Source organism: Lampetra fluviatilis, chromosome 10 (assembly GCF_964198595.1).
Source record: "Lampetra fluviatilis chromosome 10, kcLamFluv1.1, whole genome shotgun sequence".
NCBI classification, from domain to species: Eukaryota; Metazoa; Chordata; class Hyperoartia; order Petromyzontiformes; family Petromyzontidae; genus Lampetra; species Lampetra fluviatilis.
Window position 1 is genome coordinate 13,955,748 of NC_136284.1, and position 21,549 is coordinate 13,977,296.

General features: G+C 43.9%; 1 protein-coding gene across 1 annotated transcript; it reads left to right on the forward strand.

Moving 5' to 3' along the window:
• LOC144934602 (vesicle-trafficking protein SEC22a-like) lies at window positions 1-12,492 on the forward strand. The gene is made up of 7 exons (XM_078860591.1): window positions 1-200; window positions 3,278-3,466; window positions 4,584-4,747; window positions 5,722-5,898; window positions 6,914-7,032; window positions 7,764-7,829; window positions 9,318-12,492. The coding sequence occupies exons 2-7, from the start codon at window positions 3,282-3,284 to the stop codon at window positions 9,516-9,518; spliced, it is 912 nt and encodes a 303-aa protein (XP_078716717.1). The 5' UTR covers window positions 1-200; window positions 3,278-3,281; the 3' UTR covers window positions 9,519-12,492.
• Window positions 12,493-21,549: the final 9,057 nt, after the last annotated feature.

Sequence of the window (21,549 nt, forward strand, 5' to 3'; positions counted from 1 at the left end):
TCGAGGCTCTCGGCGCTCCACTCACCGCCCTGGCCCCCGCGCTGCCTCTGCGAGAGATTTGTTTGACGCGGCCCTCAAACTCTTGGGGTTCAACAACAGCGACAACAACAACACAATTCTCCCCTCCACCACCACCTCCTCCGTGCGTCTTCGTGTCGCCTGAGCCCGCGTGAGGCTGCGGGGTTTACTTTGCGTGCGAGGTGAGGAAGACGAAGGCGGTGGTGGTGGCGGTGGTGGCGTCTGCGGCCTTCCGTGTGTGTGCAGGCCTCGGCGTGGCCGGCACCCAGCCGCGGCCTCCTCCTCCTCCCCCTTGTTCACCCTCCACACACGGCAGGGCGGGCAGGGTTGGCAGGGTGTTCGTGCCTCTTTATTGGTTATTAAAACGACGATAAAACAAAGACGCGACGTAGGGAACGATGTGAAACGCCTCGCTACGTTGACGGTCAAATATGGATGGTGCCTTGTGGCATTGCCGCTGTTGCTGATTGTGTTGTGGCCTAAACGTCGTGATATTTCAATTATGTTTTATTTTTATTATTTTATAATTTCCCATCTACGTGACTTTACCGAAAAAACCAAGAAGATGAATCCCTGCAGTCACGAAAGCTTTAAATCTAAATTTATATCCACACTTATATACACACTTGTGCAGCGGTAACACGTCGGCATTGCGATATTTGGCCATGCTCACTCCGCTGCTCGATGAATGCCCCCCATGTCACGACTCCTCGGTTCGTGCGTCTTGACCAGGGCTCTTTAAGGGACTGCTTCGTGACCCTTTTTATTTTAAATGTAAGGACCAACACCGTCTCGTATTCGCCACCCCAGCGCATTGAAACATTCTTATTTTGTTACAGAATTTGCGACCAAAAATGGTTTTTGTTATTGTTGTTTGCCTACTCCCCCCCCCCCTGGCTTTAACCACCCACCCCTGGCCTTGACCACCCACCGGCCATCAACCTTTGACAGCGACATGTCCAGCTCAAGTCCCCTTCACACACAGGGAGGGTGACCCTTTGACGTGTGTGTGCGTGGTCTCTACTCCGAGATGTTAACTACCTCGTCTGGTGTACAGGAGTACGCTCCTGGGTTCGATCCCCACCCTGACACGCCTGTTGTGTATTTGAAGGTTGCACGTTCTCCCTGTGGTCGCCTTCTCCACTCCACATTTAGAAAACATGCATTGAGGGTATTTGCTATATATTGCTACTTGATTAGCCGCTTTGTTGAGCTATCACTTGTGGACAGGTCGCTTCTGAAAAAGAGCCGTATATCTCAGTGGGCCTTACCTGGCAAAACAATATAATGTTAAACTTCGTTCGCACCGTACGTAGCCAATCGTGCTAATCTTTGCAGTGGAATGCCGAGTGTGCAGCTCCACACTTTTCGCCAATGTCCTCCATATGTCTCTTCCAGTATGTCATAGCAGGTAATGTGCTTACGTTACGTCTCTAATCACTACAAGTTAAAAGATTAGCCAAATATATTCTCCCAACAACAAGTGATGAAAATAAGTGGACCAATATCATGAGATTAAGCTTCTTAAGAAGGATAACACACAATTCAGCATGGTGAAAACCAATAATCTTAAGACCAGACTAAAATATGTATTTTCTGTTCTGTAGCTCACGTTTGGCACGTGAGAAACCTTGGAGTGTAATGGGAACTTGATTGCAAACATTTGGTAACGTTGCAGAGTTGAGCATGATTGGTAAGCTTGAAATTATGGTGAGGAATGAAAGAGGTTAACATTTATTCCAGTTTGCAGCCAGGAAGCACATGCTAATAATGAATAACTTACAAAAAGAACATAAAAAATGTATTTCTTTTAATCAAAGTTCAAATATGACAAATATTGAAATTAACAATTTAAACACAAACATTACTCAAGGTCCATAACACATGCTTTTGGGGTTAGATCGCATAAATTTATCAAATGTGTCGTTAAATCCAGCCACTTAGTAAGGTTTCTCACGTAAACAGAGCATGCTAATTCGTTACTAGTATTTGAGAGCAAATTCACAACATTTACAATCTCAGTACGACGCCTGATGAAGCTAGTTATAATTACTGGCGAAACGTCATACTCCGGTTGTTAATGTTGTGGCTTTGCTCTCCAATACACCGGTGTGATGTACTCGTAACAAATTGGCACGTTCTGTTTACGTGACAAACCTTACTAATTGGGTGTGTCGAGTGGTGGCGGGTTTCACGACACATTTATTTACACGATATAACCCAAAAAAAATGTATGATGGATGATATTGGTCGCGAAAGCCTACGTTTTAAAACATTGCTCAAGGTATTCAAACATGGAAACAACAGTCACAGCATACAAACATTGAGCATATGAATAACATTCCAGACATGGGTTACAAAACAACAAACCGGAGGCACAGCACACCCAGTGAGGTGTGTGTTTTAATCAAGAGCCTCTCCAACTGTTGACAGTTAAGAGTACACGATTGTTAACACTTGTCCTGTGTCCGGGTTTCATCTGCGCTCTTTTACTGTGGAACAACCAAAACGTGTCGTCCGGATGTTAAAAACCCCGTGTCATCCTCATCGTTAGTTTAACACGTAGGCTTTTGCGACCAATATCCATAACATCGTTTTTTTTTTGGGTTAGATCGCGTAAATATATAAATGTGTCGTTAAACCCGCCACCACCCTGGCTGTGTCGTTAGGTGGAGGGTTTAACGACACGTTTATATGACGCGATCCTACCCAACAAACCTGTATTATGGATGATATTGGTCGCGAAAGCCTACCTGTTAAACTGACGAACCTCGACGGGGAGGATACTTTTCTTCAAGCCTCGTCATTAAATTTCGATGTAAAGCTTTCGTGACTGCAGGGATTCATCTTCTTGGTTCTTTCGGTAAAGTCATGTAGAAGAGAAATAATAAAATAATAAAAATAAAACATAATAAAATAATTCCCACGACGTTTCGGCCACAACGCAAGCAGCCGTCCTCAGGTGAAGAACAGGTCTGTCGGAAAGACAGCGTCTGAAATGAATGAGATGACATCTTAATTTCAACTAAAAGCTCATTTACATCATTCAGACGCTGTCTTTCCGACAGACCTGTTCTTCACCTGAGGACGGCTACTTGCGTTGTGGCCGAAACGTCGTGAGAATTATTTTATTATGTTTTATTTTTATTATTTCCCTTCTACGTAACTTTACCGAAAGAACCAAGAAGATCGTCATCATTAGTTGCGGTGTTGGCGTCTTTTCTCACTCTGCCACCCTTGTGCTGTTCTCCTCCTGCAGGGCCATGTCGGGTGTTCTCTTTGCATCGGTGGTGCGTGTGCGCGACGGGCTGCCTCTGTCGGCCTCCACGGACCAGCAGCCGACGGCGGCGCTGCAAGCGAGCAAGCGAAGCCTCAAGCTCTTGTCGCGGCGCTTGTCCGCTCTGCCTGACCGCTGCTCCCTGGGCGCCGCACCCTCCCAGCGTATCCAGTATGCCCCGCACCGTCTGTGGATCACCTAATGAGATGCCACCTTTCTTCAGGTCACCTGAAAGCTCACGGACATTAAGGCTTTTTCTTTTTACTTTTATCTCATTCTTTGCAGGATTAGAACTTCGGTCCATGCAGCATGCACTGCTCCACGCTCGTCGGCATGCCCACATTTGTCACCGAATGAGATGCCATCTTAATTTCAACTAAAAGCCCATTTACATCATATGGATTAATCTTGACTTAAAGCTTTTGTGACTGCAGGAATTCATATTCTTTGGGTCTTTTGGTAACGCCACGTAGATAAAAAATAATAATCAAAATAACAATATGACGACTTTTCGATCGCCACACAAGCAATCGTCGTCAGGTGAAAAAAGAAGATTGCTTGTCTTACGATCGAAACGTCGTGATTTTGTTATTATTTTGATTATTTTTTCTATCTTTGTGGCTTTACCGAAAGACCCAAAGAATATCATATGGTTTATTACATGATTAAAACCATGAATTTATTTTCTCCCCATTAAATTTAAGTTGTACGATAGGCATATACTAATGAGATGAATACATTTCTATTTGGAATGCTCACAATGAGCTGTACACCAATGAGAAAGCATCACCCTGGCCTTTAGATGTCAAAGAGATATTCTGAGATTGTGATTCGCCTCTTATCACCACCAGGTGGCACACCTTCCCGCATGCCCTGCTATAGAGGTGTATGTCACTTTGAAAGCAGAAAAATAGTCCTCAGAGCTGGAATATGCTGAATAAAGTGGCAAACCAAATGTAACGTGATTTTTCCATGCAATCTTTGGTGATTGGACTGAGACCATCACCACTCTACACTGTCCAGATTTAAATCCAGGGTTCCCAGTGGGTATATATCGGTAGAGCACGTAAGCCCGTGTGCGGTTGGGTAAGGTGATCGGGGAGGAGAGCTTAATGCTAATTTTTATCTTTTAAAGAGCAAATAAGTATTGTTGAGGTGTTTTTTCTTCACCAGCGAGACCCCAACGTCCCCTCATGACGAAGCACCGCTGAGTCTTCTGTCAGCAACGCAAATAAAGAAGATAATAACACTGCCCCTCGCGCCGTCGTCGTTGTCTTTGCACGTGCAGCTTCATCAGCGCGCTGGGCGTGGCGTACATGCTGGTGTGCGAGGACGCCTACCCGGCCGTGCTCGCTTTCTCCTTCCTGGATGAGCTGCAGCGCGAGTTCCTGTCCACGTACGAGCGAGCGCGCATCGAGACCGCCGTGCGGCCTTACTGCCTCATCGAGTTCGGTGAGTGTGTGCGTGCGTGCGTGTGCATATCCCTCGGCAGGAGGCATGGGTGCGGTGGTAGTGTGGGGAGCGGCAGTGTCATGGTTAGTGTACTGCGCTAGTACCGGGGCACAGGTGGTGCATCGGCCAGTCATATCAGTCAACTCATGGCACCTGGGTCTCCCGTGATCCCCTGCCAGCGGGCATTCGACACTTCACATGGCTTTAAAGTGCACATAGCCTGGCACAAGTGCCGCGGTGACGTCACCGCCACTTAGTGGTGAATGGCGGTGGTTGTTGTTGTGTTGCGCGATCAACACGGCGAACCGAGATCATTTCTCGCTCACGGTCAACGTCAGTGACAAATATATGATTTGATCCTGGATCTCCCCTAGGTCAATTCCGTCTTAAATGAGTACGTGCTGTGGTGTGCAAACATTAGCACTGGGAAGATTAAGGCGGCCGGGCATGGTTGTGGCCACCTATCCCCTGGTATGCCATGGAGAGCTTCATAGGTACTCGCTAACAGCACTTAACCCCACAATCTGACTATATGGGGGATCTGTATGTGCACTCCTCTACAATGGTTATTGCACAATGCTACGCTTCCTGAGATGTGGGTTAAATTCCCAACCACGTGCCACATCAGAAGCGAATGGTATCCAAAACTGTCATAGGTCCCTTTTAGGTGAATTTAGCCTCAAATGACAGTGGTCTACAGCTCCAGAAATGTGGGGGCCAATGACCTGGAGTAATTAATAATCAACAACTACCTTTAATCATGAACCCTCCCAACACGGGTAGCAAAGCATCCATGTAGTGGCAAAAATCACTTTGGGCACTTTCCAAGTTTGAAAATATTTGCACTCGTGTATAACTTTTGCAATGATAATTAATTACTTGAGGCTCTTACTGGATTCCATAGCACAGCGAATTCAGGGAGTGAATTCACCTTGCAATGGTGACACTGAGTGATGTCGGACTCTGGCGAGCAGACACCTTCATCCAGAAGACGAAGCAGAGGTACAACAGCCCGCGGTCGCTGAGCGTTCGCCTCAACCTCACCGAGCTGCAGACCGAGCTGCGCCTGAGGCCACCGCATCAGTTGTCGGAGAGAGACTTCGCCAACGGAGGGGTGTCCACCAGTACAGAGCCGGTCCACACGAGCCTGTGTATGTCCCCTGTGTGTGTCCCCGTGTGTGTGTAAACGTGTTAGTGGGTGGGTGTGGGGAGCGGTAGTGTAGCGGTTAGCGCCCTGCGCTACGAATCCGGCGACCCGACTTCCATTCCCGCTCACGGCCAACGCCAGTGACGATTTTCTGAACCGGTACTGGGCCTCCCCTAGGTCGACTCGGCCTCAAATTAGAACCTGGTGGTGCGGTGTGTAAAAACAGTGCCACTTGGGGAGACAAAGGCGGTCGGACGTTTTGCTGGCCACCAAACCCCCTCGTGTGCCGTACCAACCTTCATAGGTGCTCACTAACAGCACTTGCCCCAGCAGTCTGTTAAGGCTATACGGGGTATATTTTTGTCTTTGTAGGTGAGTGCATTTGGGGCGGTGACATGGCCCAGCGGTAGTTTGTTCGTCACTTGTTTTGCAGCCGTTCCCGGTTCGAACTTGGCGGCCGCCCTGGTTAATACTGCAGGTGTATTAACCGTTAAAATCGTACCAACTGCTTCACAGTAAACATTTAAAATCCTGTGACGTCATTCAAAACAGTATGCCATTGTGTACCGCCATCATCGTCCAAATTTTAACAAGTAAAAAAAATGTGCACCTAGGCACAAGTGCCGTGGTAATGTCACCGTCACTTAGTGGCGAACGGTGGTTGTCGTTGTTGTCTGTTTCTGTGTGTTTGGGAAGTAGCGGCACAGTGGCGAATGAATATGTTCTACAAACCCGGATACCTGGGTGTTTATTCCCAGCAATAAATTGTATCAATGGCAAGTGGTGTGTGAACCTGTCCTGGGCCCTCCTCATGGTCAACTCGACCTGAAAATAGCGTCGTGTGCAGTTCGTTGACATAAAAAGGCAACAACAAGACCCACGGCAATGATGAGTCACTTGGCTCAGCTCTGGTGTGCTGTGTTTGTGGTGTTTCTATGTTAGTGAATGACTTTTTACGGGGTTCTGTGCATGCTGCTTGTGTATGTGCGAGTCAGTTATCCCTGTCCTCTCATTGGTAGCCCCCCGATCGCACCTGGGCCCCGTTAGTGTCACTGGAGCCATCTCATTGCTGCTCAACTTCGTGTGCGGTCTCCTCAACCTGGTGCGGGGATTCCACCTCCTCGAGAACACGCTCATGGTGAGGCAACTCCCTTTCACAATGGGTCTAACAAAGAGACACCGTCTCCTCTCACTCAAGGGTTTCCCAATATCTTGTCATCAAAACTCTCCATCGTCCGTCCGCCTTTCTACGTTTACCAATTTCCTGCTTTTAAATACAAATTGTCATGGCAAATGTCAAGGGTCCCCCGTGGCCTCCCGTGAAAAGCTGATGAAAAATTCCTGATGTCCATCTCTGCTTACGGACGTATTGCTTCCTGCACGTCTTGCGCAGGTGCTAATGTGATTGTCACAAAATAAATACTTCCTAGGACGAATAGATGTTAAATAATCAATGCATAGACATGGGTTTACTTCTTGTTCTGCTGTTAAACACCTTAGCCATGTACCTCCAGTCTACCAAGGTTTTTTTTTTATGAAAGATGTATTTTTTTTACTGAGTGCAGCTGAATATGGCATTAGACCCCACAATGTACACGGAGAGCACTCTGCCTGTAACACCCAGCGACCCAGTAGCAGTTTGAATCAACCACATCCTTCTGATGAGACTCGGGAAAGTTATAGCCAATCCATGGTTTTCTTTGCTTAAATAAATGCTCCTGGAAACACTGATATTGACGGCCCATTATTCGATGGAGTTAATGATGAAGTATGCATCACGACCTGGTTATGTGTTTAACATTAGTCTGCTGACGGTGCACAATGATGCTTATTCATGTCGCTCCCTTACTCTGTCCCTTGGTTGCGCAGGAGGATGGAGAAGGCTCGTTTAACATCATGGTGTTTTTCCTCGCATGTTCCACATCCTTCTATCAGGTACGGTGCACTTCTGTGGATGCGAGTGTACATAAATGCATGTGTATGTTTGTGTGGAGAGTGGGGTCACAGAGGTTCGTGCAACAAGTGTTCAAGTCCAGGAAGCATCATCGGTGGCAAGTTGTATTGAACTTGTCTTGGACATCCATTGGTGGATTCGGGCTTAAATGAGTACCTGATATGCCCATACATCAGCATTTGGGAGATGGGAAACAATGCTTGGAACTGGCTAAATCATCTGTATTGTTTGCTGTACCAGCTGTAATAATCGGTGCTTGTTCACATGACTTACTCCTACAGTCTATAACGTCACACAAGGGATCTTTGTACAATGAATACATCTGTCAGAGGCGGTGATATAGCCTAGCAAAGGGGTCGGCAACAAAAAAATAAGAAACATTGTTTTCGAAATCTATGAAAAAAAACTCTATTTCAAGAGCTGCGATGCGTGAGAACGTGAGAATACGTGACGGTGGTCCTGAATAAACGACGTCACGAAACTGCCCTTAAAGAGGCGCATGCGGTTGCCAACCCCTGGCCTAGCAGTACCACATTGCGCTTGTTGGAGAAGTTCACTGTTCAATGCAAGTGGGGTGTACCAACCATTATCACGTCGTCTGCTTCACAGTGCACATCCCGTGGTGTCATTCTCAAGAGTGGGCCATTGTCTGTTGGTGTCGTCCAAATTTGCTTCGTTTTTTTTTACAAATACCCACAAATTACTCAGTTGTGGTTATACATAGCAACCATCGCCCCTGCCGCAAAAACTCTGCAGGATCCTCCTGAAAAATAAGTCATGAGACTTGGTGAGGCTATCCTGGGTTAACAAGCGTAATACAATCATGATCATAATAATACAAATCCGGTCTGTTGAAGGTAGATGCGTGTGTGCGTGTGCGCTCTACCCGTGTGCGCCAACTTGTTCGTCTTTTCGTCGATATGTGCGGAGCCACGTTACGGGCAGCAGAGGGCAGTGTAGCAAAATCTATTATACTACTGTACTTATGTGCCTCCAAATCCGTACTCGCTATCTTCACCGCAGGATGGTGACGTATGGTCAAATAACCCCGACGACCCGCATGGCATGGGAAGGCCTTTGTCCAGCAGTGCTTTGACAAAGGGCTGTACGTGTACGCAGGAAGCTGCTGTCGTGTAATTCTTGTTACACGGGACTCGCAATCCAAATGTCGCCATTTCCCCCACACCTGTCCACCCAGCAGTATAAATGGGTACACCATAGTCCATCGGCAGGTTTGCATGTGGTGGGTACAGTTGTGGGTACTCCCCAACCCTTTCAAGTCTTCTCACGAGTGTGGAAGAGAAGGCCAAATACCCTCCAGAGGCGCTCTCCAAATCTCTCTTTAGGAGAGGCCCGTTTTACCTGCAGTGACATGAGCACGCTACACCTTTTGTTTTTTACTTTTTATATATGTCTGTGCATGCACGTGTCCTTCCTCCCTCCTACTCTCTCATTCCCCTCCGCCGCAGTGCTCCCTGCTCGTGCGCCAGTGCCATTGGCGGAAAGCCAAAGCTCTCACGTCACTCGCCGTGGTGTGCGCGTGCAACGCACGCCTCGCCGACACCCGCACGGCCTGGCAGCTGCTCTTCCACGTGGGAGCGTCGATCATGGGGGCCGCGCAGGTGTGCGCGTGGCAGCCCGCCGGGAAGAGCGCCGACTACAACGTGTGACCGACCGCCTCTCCCCACCCCCTCCGTGCCCACACCCAACTCACGCCACCCCCATTCCACACCGGCACCTTGTGCCCACAAGGAGAACGGCTACCACACATGCCAAGCTGCCAAATAGATTTTCCAGCGGAGTGACATTTAGGGAGCTGACATCTGTATAAGTTGCTCATTTGTTACGTGGTTTTATTTTTTTTGTTTCACATGTGGTGAAGGCGAATTCACTGTCTCTGCTCCGATGAGTGTTGGCAGTCTTGCCAGTAGTGGAACTCCACACTACTGTGGAGGATGTGAGTCTATCAGACATCCACTATTCCAGTGTATAGGTTTCTTTTGAATGTCATATCCTATCCAAGTTGTGCTTTAATCATCCATATAGCACTCTTCTAGAGAACTCAACTAGCATTCCGAGGGTTTCAAATGAAAATAACAATCAGGATTGTACCAAGCCCATCATATTTTTGCGTTTGGTAAAATGCATACCACTTGGTGAGTCATTCGTGTTTGTCCTATAGATAAACTTGCTCAAGTTATGTGGAATTTCCACCACCAGCTTTGGGCCACCCAACAAAGATGAGCACTGTCCCGGTGCTCGTTTGAGCAGCGAAACACTTTGACTTGAATTTGGACTTGGGTTCTAGTGAAGTCGAGGTACGAATAAAATGTGTTCATTCATTTACCTTTATTCCTCGTAACAATGTGACATTTTAGAAAAAAAAAAACCCCTGGAAGAGACTATTGTCTGTGTTACCTATAGGCCTCTTACCTAATACAAGATAAGACTTCATGTTTTGTGGCGAATAGGTTACCATGGCTTTTTTATTATCAGACCATATCTAGTCAAAAACAAATGTCAACTAATATTGTGCAATCATTTGACGAATGGCTAAGAACATCAAATCTGCTGCACAACAGAATCTTGAGTGGACTCCTTGATTTTATCCCAGGATCTCAGCAGTGCTGGCAGAATGCACCAATGTAGGCATTGGCCCCCGATCCATCGAGCCAAATTATGAATGTGGGTATCCACACGTGTAAAATTATGAGCAACTTAAAAAAAAATCAAACTCCACATGTTTTCCATACCAAGCAAAAACACTTAATATATTTTGGAAGAGTACAATGTGTGTTACTATTTTTTTTACATGTTCCCATAGTCTTTTAATTGGGGTTTAATATTATTAGCCTCTACATTTATTTTAAAAACAGATTTAAATAATAACTTAATGGTTCATCGGAGGTGCGATTCCACACCTCCGATTAGCACGGTTGGCAACATACGGTGCAAAAGATGTTGAACGTACATGGACATACAGCCTCAGCAGTTGCTGTTCATTTCACCAGCACAAAAGGTGATCACGAGCTTAGACGGCCCTTGCCAGTATTTCGAGTAAACGCAAGTACATGACAAAATGTTCCCTCTATAGACGTGGTTGGTAAGCTATTGTGCCATTGGATTTCTGTCTTGCTTGACTCATTTAGAGTGAATTTAACTTGCATTTCAGCTTTTGTCATCTTAATAATTTGCATAAGTATATCATAGTTCATGTCAAGATGAAAGTGTCTCCTTACAAACACGGGGTGGCACTCATTTCTATTGGTGGTCCTGAGCCAGTGGTGGAAATTCGGGAGCACGATTTCATGCAATGATCGTAATTGATATCTGACAAAGTGGTACTCATTGTATCAGAGAGATATGGGCTGAGTAAACCCCAAACCAGATTTGGACATGACCTTAATGTGAGATGTGTGATAACCAGTGCCACCTGGCCAGATTATAATTGGTTGCTCAAATGTTTGCATTGTGTCTGTGGAGGCTTGGAAGGGAGTAACTTTTTGCATAAAGTAAAAAAAATGTAACTCAGGAATAGTGAATCCCCCTCCACCCAGTGTTTTACATTCAGTCTTCTATTTGAATTCCTCGTTCATATTTTTTTTATGGAATGTTATTTTCTAGAACTTTTCAATGCCACGTCTGCCCAATAGTTAAGGAAATTACTAACTTATGCTGTCTACTTTCAAGTTAATGATAATAACGCAGAGTCGTCATTCACAAGAATGGACCATTCAATGTCAGTGTCATAACCAAAATGCCAAAAGTGAAAATTCCTAACATTTAAGTTATATATATAAACACATACTTGAATAACATTAATATACTGTCATCCAAAATCACAGTTTCTCCCTGGCCAAACAACCATTATAGTCCACTCATCTCCATTGGTATCCCCGATCCAGCGAATGTGTAAATTCCACATTCATAGAGTGGGGGTGGTCTATCAACAATATGATAATAGTTGAATTTCGATTTAAAGCTTTTGTGACTGCAGGGATTCATATTCTTGGTTCTTTCGGTAAAGTCACGTAGAAGGGAAATAATACAATATTATGTTTTATCCTTTATTATTTCCCTTCTACGTGACTTTACCGAAAGAACCAACAGTTGAATTCCCACGAAGTAGCATTCATGTAATTGACCCCCGAGGGAGAATATTTTAAGTCGAAACCCAAAACAAGATTTGAACTGTCAACCTTCCAAACGTGGCTCAAGCGTGCTAACATCAAAGTTGGCTTGTCAAGTGACCATGTCAGAAGCAGCAGTGGATGTCAGAGGGTCCACCTGCTGAAAAAGTACTGGTTTAGCCATTTATATCGATACTAGTTTCTGTGCCATGGCCAAAGAAGCATGTTCTAAATTAATCGCCCTTTCCGTTATTTTCAGAGGGAAAAGATCCATAGCGCACTTTGTTTTTACGCGATGATTTACTTTGGCCATGTTCCTTTGGCCATGCTATATCAATGTATTATGTAACGTCAGTTACAGCTATATCATTAGTCATATTTCGTCTGAAGAATTGCACTAAGTAAAAATGTCACGTCTTTATGAAGACAATTCTAGTGCAGTCATCTCAAGGATAAATGCAGGCATATCTACGACTGGAGTAAAATTAAAGGAAGGCACAGCCTAAAAAACATACACTTTTGTGGTTATTTCCCTGATAAGTACATAGGCTGTGTGTGCCCTGGGCTTTTAGACAGGTATTTGAAGATTTGTTAATGGTAAAAATTATTGAAAGTGACTTTCAGGAACACCACTGTAATATGTCGTAATATAATGCAGTGTGACGAAATAACATTTTTTAATATAACAGTGACGCCACCACACATCATGACTTGTATTCATGTACAGGGTGATTCAAAAAATGTTAACACTTATAAGGGACTATCGTTTTTAATGGGAAAAGAACGGATAATAAACTGCAACATGATGACAAATGTAATGTTAATAGCTTCAAAAAGTCATAGAGTCCCTACTTGTTCGTCATCGTTGTCAACGCGTGCCTGGAATCATCTCCAGGTGGTCTCTAGAGCCTCGGAGGCACATTTCTTGTGTTGCAAATTCACAGAAGTGTGAACATTTTTTTGAAGCGTCCTGTATATGGCAGTCATTGCAATGGCATCACTAGAGGAACATTGTCACGGTGCTCCTCATTGTGGCTTTCAAGTATCTTTTATTGTTCACAAAACGTAATATTCCTTCTAGATTTGAAGCTTTCGTGACTGCAAGGATTCATACTCTTAGTTTTTTCGGTAAAGTCACGTAGGTAAAAAATAATAATAAAATAATAATAAATGAAAATAACTCAATTAAATCACGACGTTTCGGAGGCAACACAAGTCTCCGTCTTCAGGTGGGAACCGTCACTGCCAAATATACTGTATCAAGTGAAGGAAAATCCAAGAGACAAGATCTTATATACTGGTTAAGGGGAGGGGGGAGGAGCTTATCTTAATGTGGCAGACTGGGTGGGGGAGAGGTGGGCGGGGCTAGAAGGGAAGGTGGGCGGGGCTAGAAGGGGAGGGGGCGGGGCTGGAAGGTGGGCGGGGCTAGAAGGGGAAGGTCCAGATGTTAAGCACCTCCGCAAGAATTACAGCTGATGTTGGCTTCCAAAACCAAAAAATAGCAGCACTGTTAAACGCTGGGGATGTCAACATCTCGGTAAAATAGACTAGTACCTGTCAAATAAGATATTCCTGTCGGCTTGAAACACCGATTAGATCTATCTCTACACGATAAGAGGTCTGTTTTTTTCTTAGTTTGCGTCGTTTCAGTGACAAAAATGTAATGTTTAATTTTAGAATGTATAGTTGAAAAAGTATTGTGATATGATCAGCCATGATCAACCGTTTACACCGCGCGTGGTCCTGCGAAGTCGCAATCGATCGTACCCTTGCACATGAGCCGCTGTTATCACTGCAACTCTCGCAGTAGTTCATGCATCGACCATCCAAATTCACGATGTCACCTGCCCAACGACGGAGCTTTACAACAATGATAGTGTAATAATGCCTTAACATCAGACTTTAAATGTAACTTCATGTTGTCAACTCTGGATTAAAACACAGGATTTTTGCAGTGTTGGTTCGCTACCATAACAGGAATTACTCCCCTAAGCCACCTTGCTACCCGCTAAGTCTTGCCTTTATATTCGAGCCGTCAGGTTCTTAAGAGACCGAGCTTAGCTGGGTGATTTTATCAAACAACTCATGCTTTAAAGTTTAAACCCTCTGTTTGGGCGCTCGAGTGAAGGAGCTGATTTTGGTTCCGAATACTGTTTATTTATTTTTAATTAATTAAACACAACAGTTCAGAGTTTTCAATTTGCTTACACTTGTACAGTGAAATCTCGTTACAACATATGTGTGGATAACCTGTATTTATTCTTTTTTTTACATGATGAAAATACTTTGATCTGAAATTACAAGAAATACACTTTCAAATTGTTTTACAAATTTCACCATTTTTACTTATATTAATAGGCTAGAGCCTAATAAATATAATAGTGTGGTACATTTTCATGTGTTTACATTTGTCTTCGATGGATATATGAATACATCAGCAACCTTTCCAACTTCGATTTAAAGCTTTCGTGACTGCATGGATTCATATTATTGGTTCTTTCGGTAAAGTCACGTAAAAGGGAAATAATAAAATAATAAAAACGAAAACTTAATTTTATCTTATTATGTTTTATTTTTATTATTATATTACTTCCCTTCTACGTGACTTTACCGAAAGAACCAAGAATATGAACCTTTACAACCTCTCTTGATGACAATGCCATGCAAACTGTCAGCCAATCCATGGGGCGCGCTTCGTTCTCCACGCTTCGTTCTCGCCAGCGAGTTGAGAAATCACAAGCAAGGCCACATGGCAGTGTCAAGTGGACTGGCTTGGCTGGCGTTATTTGCACGATGACATCATAGCTAATGCTTGTCAGGCTGCCGCGATTCTATAGGCTGCAATACCAAGCTGGTACGAAGCGGTAAACAATGACCAGAACTTTTAAAAATTAAGTTAATATGCAATGCACATTAATATGATGTTATTTTGAGATGTTTAACATGTGATCGTGCCGAGGATTTTGGCAAAATGCATTTATTAAAAGTTTGTCAATCTGGAGGACGTTATAGTGAGGTTTCACTGCAGTTTTATTTTGGTGGTTTTTAACCGAGGGTTACAGACTTGGCATGTATGTTCAGTGAATTGGTTCCTATGGGGTTTGTGCCTTTGTGAAATAAAATATAATATACTAACGCGTATGTGTAAGCTAACTGCATTAAATAATAACATCAGAACTTCACAAATCGCAGAGCTCATACCCATGCCACTTTTTAAAATGTTAACATACTCTAATGGACATCAATCTCCAAGCCATTAAGTTATTGAATCATTTAATGATTTATTTCCAACAGCTCTCTTGTTAAAAGTAACCAAAACTTGCTGAATGCTATGAAGTAAATCTTAAATATCCTGTGACATTGGTTCTGAAGAGCAAGCTATTGTGTGCTGGTATCCTATTCCCAACGTTTTCTCAATCATTCTGAACAGATAAAACATGTACCTATTGAAGTAATACATCGCTAATTGACGTGTTATACATGTGTATTGAGCGCCTTCCGAGACACGTCGAGTAGAAGGCTTATTTATTAAGAGCACACGGGGCGATCCACTTCGTAACGCAGCTACACATCGGCGATCCTAACACGCAAGCCCATCTCAGTCATCCACTACGCTCGCTTGATTTGAAGCTTTCGTGACAGCAGGATTACTCGTTGGTTCTTTTGGTAAAGACACGTAGAAATAAAATACATTAAATAATAGAATACGACGTTTCGATTGCAACATAAGCAGTCGTCATCAGGTAGAACTAAATTTGAGAGAGAGACAAAACACAGACACGGAGACAATAGTTGTGTGTCTCTGTGTCTGTGTTGTCTCTCTCTGCTTGTGTGCAGATAAGCTTTGTGTTTTGGGTTGCCCTGCGTGAGTTCAGAGCTTGGAGAATGATACGATTTTCCAGAGAGGGAGGGTGGATTTTTCAAAAAAATAATTTTGCTGAAAACATTGACAAAAGCGTGCATTTGGATGTTTTTAAGGGCACTGAATGAAAATGTTAAGGATTATTATTATTTTCGATTTAAAGCTTTCGTGACTGCAGGGATTCATCTTCTTGGTTCTTTCGGTAAAGTCACGTAGAAGGGAAATAATAAAATAATAATAATAAAATAAATGTATTTCCCTTCTACGTGACTTTACCGAAAGAACCAAAGAGTATGGATTCCTGCCGTCACGAAAGCTTCAAATCAGTATGATGCCAATTTCAATAAAAATCCGCCAAAGCTTGTTTCCAGTTCCTGCTATATTATGCACTGTACATGTATTTAAAAAATCATTGCATTGTAAACTATCATATTCCCTGCAGAACGCCAGTCGTCCAAAACCTCCATAATCTTCCTTTCGTCTCGCTGATAGTATAAAAAAAAACCTGACATTTTTCATTTAACCTCAACTCAGAATACTGCAGTTGCTGGCGTCAGGACTTGGATAACGAGGCGATCGTCTCAGCCCCAGTGGCACCAAGTTCAGCTTTGAGAGTTACAAGTGAGGCCCAATTACCACCGCAGCCCTAAATTGTCAACATATCTCCCAATTCACATTTTTATAACAACTGTAAATATACATTTTATTTTTCTACTTGCAACATGCAATGAGCTATTTTTAAATCATTCATGCGTGCGTTCATTCATTCATTCGTTGAGAGGCGTTCACTTTCAGGTTCGTCTCTACCGAGCTGCCTAAGCGTAGCGTTGAGCGCCAAGTTGGTCTTAATTTCCCTGTGGAAATACGTCTGTGTTGTTCAAGTGTGCACCGAGCCTCGTAATTGGCTGGCTTGCCACTCTCCGATCAACAGCGGCAGACAGAGCACTGGGGCCGGCATATAACGAGCGCATTAAAAAACACAATCGTGCCCTTCACACGGCAATAGGGCTGCAGGTGAGGTTGCCTCCAGAAAACCACCACCGTTACACAATCAATGGGACTGCAAGAGGCATCGTTCGGTGTGATCTTTTATGCATATAAAGTATCAACGCTACATTTTCCAAAACGTTTTGTTTTCACATTCGACATTGTCTGTTTTTGGCTTGCTGTAATTTGATGCAACTACGTAATTGTAAATCAGGCTGCGCATTTGGAATTCATAGTTTGCATATAAAAAAATAGAAATCTAAATGGATGTTATCTTTCAATTATCAAAGATTTAAACTGACTCCATTTGGAGCTTAGAGTATAGGTTCAGCCTGAGTATGTGGTGGAAATTCCATGTGTGGTGGGAGAAATTCTGTCCATAGAATAACCATTGTTGCTGTCCCAAAAGCCGTTCATTGTTTTGATTCTGGAAGAATGATGAGCAGAATTGACCTCCCCAAGTTGAATTTGAACTTTGAGATTTGTTTTACTTGAATGTGAGCCAAGACAGAAGGAAGAAAAACCATGCATACGCATGATTCCGTAACGCTTTCCATCACGAGTTTGGACTATTCTTTGGATGTGGATCACAAATATGGACGTTACCAAAAAAAACATGCAAATAAGGTAGTGTGATACATGCATTTAATTACAGTTTACTCGCATACCAACCACTCCATTGTCTCAAGTACACCGCTCCCCCCACGATAGAAATATTGGCCGTAAATATTTGCTTTAAAATATTTCCAACTACTGATCCTCAAACATCGTTCATTCGAATGGCATTGACGTATTTGGGGACGTTGCACTGGCAGTGGTGCAGAAGCACATATCAAACAAAAAACTCAACTCAACCCTTCACAACACGTTGGATTATTGCCTGAAACGTCGTTTCTTACATACTTCTATTTAAGGCAGTGTTATCGGCGAATGGGTTAACTTTTTTGTTCTTTCGTGTTAGGACATTCTCTTAAACATTAACAAGACAGGTACTCGGGGCTGTGGCCCTGAGCACGATTGTTTAAGAGCGCTTCATGAATGTAAATGATTACTTTCATGCCTACAGTACCGCTTGAGGCCTTTTTACTTCATAACGATATCAGCAACGGGCATCTGTGCGCAGAGCAGTGCCGGATTATCCTAGTAGCAAAAGCAGCTGCATGTGTAGTAGCTACATGTGTAGTTGCTACTACACATGTAGCTACTACACATGTACATGTGTAGTAGCTACGGGCCCCGCACTTTCAAGGGCCCCGCGCTAAACCCTTCCAAGCTATCAATTCCGGTTCAGTGATTCTGCACTTGCGCTATTACTATAGTACTATACTGCCTTCAATTTTGATGAACAACTGGGTGTTTAAGGTTAGCGATTTGTGGTATTTTTTGGCTGTATAGAAAATGACAAAAATACAATTAGGGGCCCGTCCATAAATGACGTCACGCGATTTTGGACAATTTTTGACCCCCCCCTCCTTCGTCACAAAAAGTCAGAACCCCCCTCAAATATGACGTCACAAAGCTCTGCCCCCACAAAAAAACACATGCTTCAAATCGCTTTAAACTATTGTCATTGTAGTGCGTATTTAATGTGGCGCTGCACTCTGATGTCGTAGGAAAAACATTTATTAAAAAGTCTATTTAATTAAGTAGAACGTGTTGTCTATATTCATTTAAAGTTGCGCATTTTGATGTGACGGCACATTTCTCACCCCCCCCCCCTCGTCAAACATCGTCACAAATGTCTGACCCCTTCCCTAGGTGCGTGACGTCATTTATGGACGGCCCCTTACATTACTACTCAAGTAAAAACATGTGCGTGTTTAATATTTGTGTGTTTTTTTCATTCATTGCCCCTTTATAATATATGCTCCAGGACCCGCACTCGTTTCATCCGGCACTGGGTGCGAGGGTCACCCAGGGACGGAAAATGCAGCGCCGAATCGTTGCGCACACGACTCTGCCGCCCGACTGACTGCTGTGTGGGAACAAAGCTGCTCTTTATTCAAATCTAGAATTAAAGCTGCCCTTGTTTATTCGCGCTGGTGGTGGGCAGGGCGCAGCTGAACCACAGTGGCCTTTATAAACACCCGGCACTGTGAAGCCATGCACACTACCCCAGCCATTCACGAGAGCCACTGCTGCTGCACACTCAACACGGCACACCGAGAGGCAATTCGTCCTGTTGAGTTACACCCGAGCATTTGTATGCGTGTGTTTCTTTACACATTTGACACAATAAATAATATCCCTCGAATCCGTTGAGATGTAATTCATGCCCTAACACGTTCTCTTATCTACGTGTTTTCCAATTTTCCATGACCGATATGCGAAATACCGTAAACATCTAAATATATATATACAAGAGATTAATTGTCCTTCATGTAAATAATAATAATGTGAAGACCCCATGATCTTTTTCACTGATGGATGGTCAGTCACCCCATGCTGTGCCGATCATGGAGGTTGTCTTCACCATATTTCACCACGCTGGTTCAGATATCTCTCGCCACTGATGTTTGCCGTGGCCGGGAATGGAACTCATATCCTTTGGTTCTTTCGGTAAAGTCACGTAGATAGAATAAAATAAAATAATAATAACAAATTAAATTTTAAAAAAATCAAAACCAAAAACTCCGGTCCGCTTGTGTTGCGATCAAAACGTCGTGAGTTTTTGGTTTTTATTTAAAATATATATAGTTTATTATTTTGATTATTTTTATTTTATTTTGTTCTATCTACATGACTTTACCGAAAGAACCAAAGACTATAAATTCACCTTATGTCGCCGTTTCACAACGCAGTGCGCTAAACACTGCCACACCGCCCCTCCGCTACCCATCATATCATGTCACCCAGAATCTGCCACGCATTGCGTTGCATATATATATTTAGAACATACGTTATTTGGAATGTGTCAATACATTATAAGATGTAGCAATGTTGATCTGAAAGTGGCTGTATGAAAAAAAATTCCCACCCTTACACCCTAAGGGGCCGTCCATAAATGACGTCACGCGATTTTTGACGATTTTTGACGATTTTTATCCCCCTCCTCGTCAAACGGCGTCACAACAAGTCAGACCCCCCTCAAATATGACGTCACAAAGCTCTGCCCCCCCCCCCAACCACATTTACATTTAGAAAATAAAACATGCTTCAAATCGATTTAAACTATTGTCATTGTAGTGCGTATTAAATGTGCCGCTGCACTCTGATGTTGTAGGAGAAAACATTTATTAGAAAGTCTATGTAACTAAGTAGAACGTGTTGTCTATATTTATTTAAAGTTGCGGATTTTGATGTGACGTCTCATTTCTCAACCCCCCCCCCACCTCGTCACACATCGTCACAAATGTCTGACCCCTCCCCCCCCCCAGGTGCGTGACGTCATTTATGGACCGCCCCTAAATGACACTGTTCGCTCAGAGATAAGCACTGGCCAGTATTTAAGAATGGAGGTTTTTTTGCTCGATTGACATTGTTACAAAATTGTATTCAAATACAATATTGCAACAATGTTGTATTCATGTACAATATTGTAACATATTGTATTATAACGTCTCGCCACGGTGGCGATGAGATGTTAACTACCTCGCCCGGTCTACAGGAGGTCGTGGGTTCGATCCCGACCCTGACACCAGCTGCTGCTGCTGCTGCGTATTTGGAGTTTGCGTGCCTCTCTCCCCGTGATCGCGTGGATTTTTCTCCGGGTCCTCCGGTTTTCCCCTCCATATTTAGAGACACATTTGGCTGATATAAATTCACACATGATAAGCCACTTCGATGAGCTATCATGCATTAAAAAAATAGTTTCGTTCAACTAAGTAACCGGCAGAGGTGTGGACTCGAGTCATGTGACTTGGACTCGAGTCAGACTCGAGTCATGAATTTGATGACTTGCGACTCGACTTGGACTTGCATAACAATGACTTTGTCCCACCTCTGGTAACCGGTATTCGGTCAAACATCCCATTGCTGGAAAATGACCAGTAAATATCTCAATTGGGATCGCACAGCAGAAACAACATTGCTCCCTGCTGCCAAAATCCAGCAGGTCCCTCCTGGAAAAAGAGTCGTGGGACTCATTGAGGCTTTCCTGAGTTTTCAAGCCGAATACAAATACTAATGGTGCATGCATTCTCACGTGTATATGAACACATTTGTGTTCATGCGTGTGGGCATGTGAGGCCACGTGTGCCCTTAATTCGCGTTTGTAAACGTGTATTCGCAAGTGTACGCATACACGTGCGAATTGACACGTGCACGTGTGTATTGCACATGCGTGTAAGTGTGTGTACCCACATCCGTGTGAACACGCATGTGTAACAGAGTGTGTGTGTGCACTGTGCCGGTCTTCATAGGTGCTCGCTGTGCCGTGTGCTGTCTGCGTGTGTGCACACCCATCGTGTGAACACGTGTGTGAGTGTGGCAGCGTGTGTGTAACTGTGTGTGTGTGACTGTGTGTGTGCTGTGAGTGTGACTGTGTGTGTGACTGTGTGTGACTGTATGTGACTGTGTGTGTAACTGTGTGTGTGACTGTGTCGTGGTGACGTCACCGCCACTTAGTGGCGAATGGCGGTTGTTGTTGTTGTTGTGTGACTGTGTGTGTCTGTGTGTGTGACTGTGTGTGTGACTGTGTGTGTGACTGTGTGACTGTGTGTGTGTGACTGTGTGTGTGTGACTGTGTGTATGTTTGTGACTGTGTGTGTGTGTCTGTGTGTC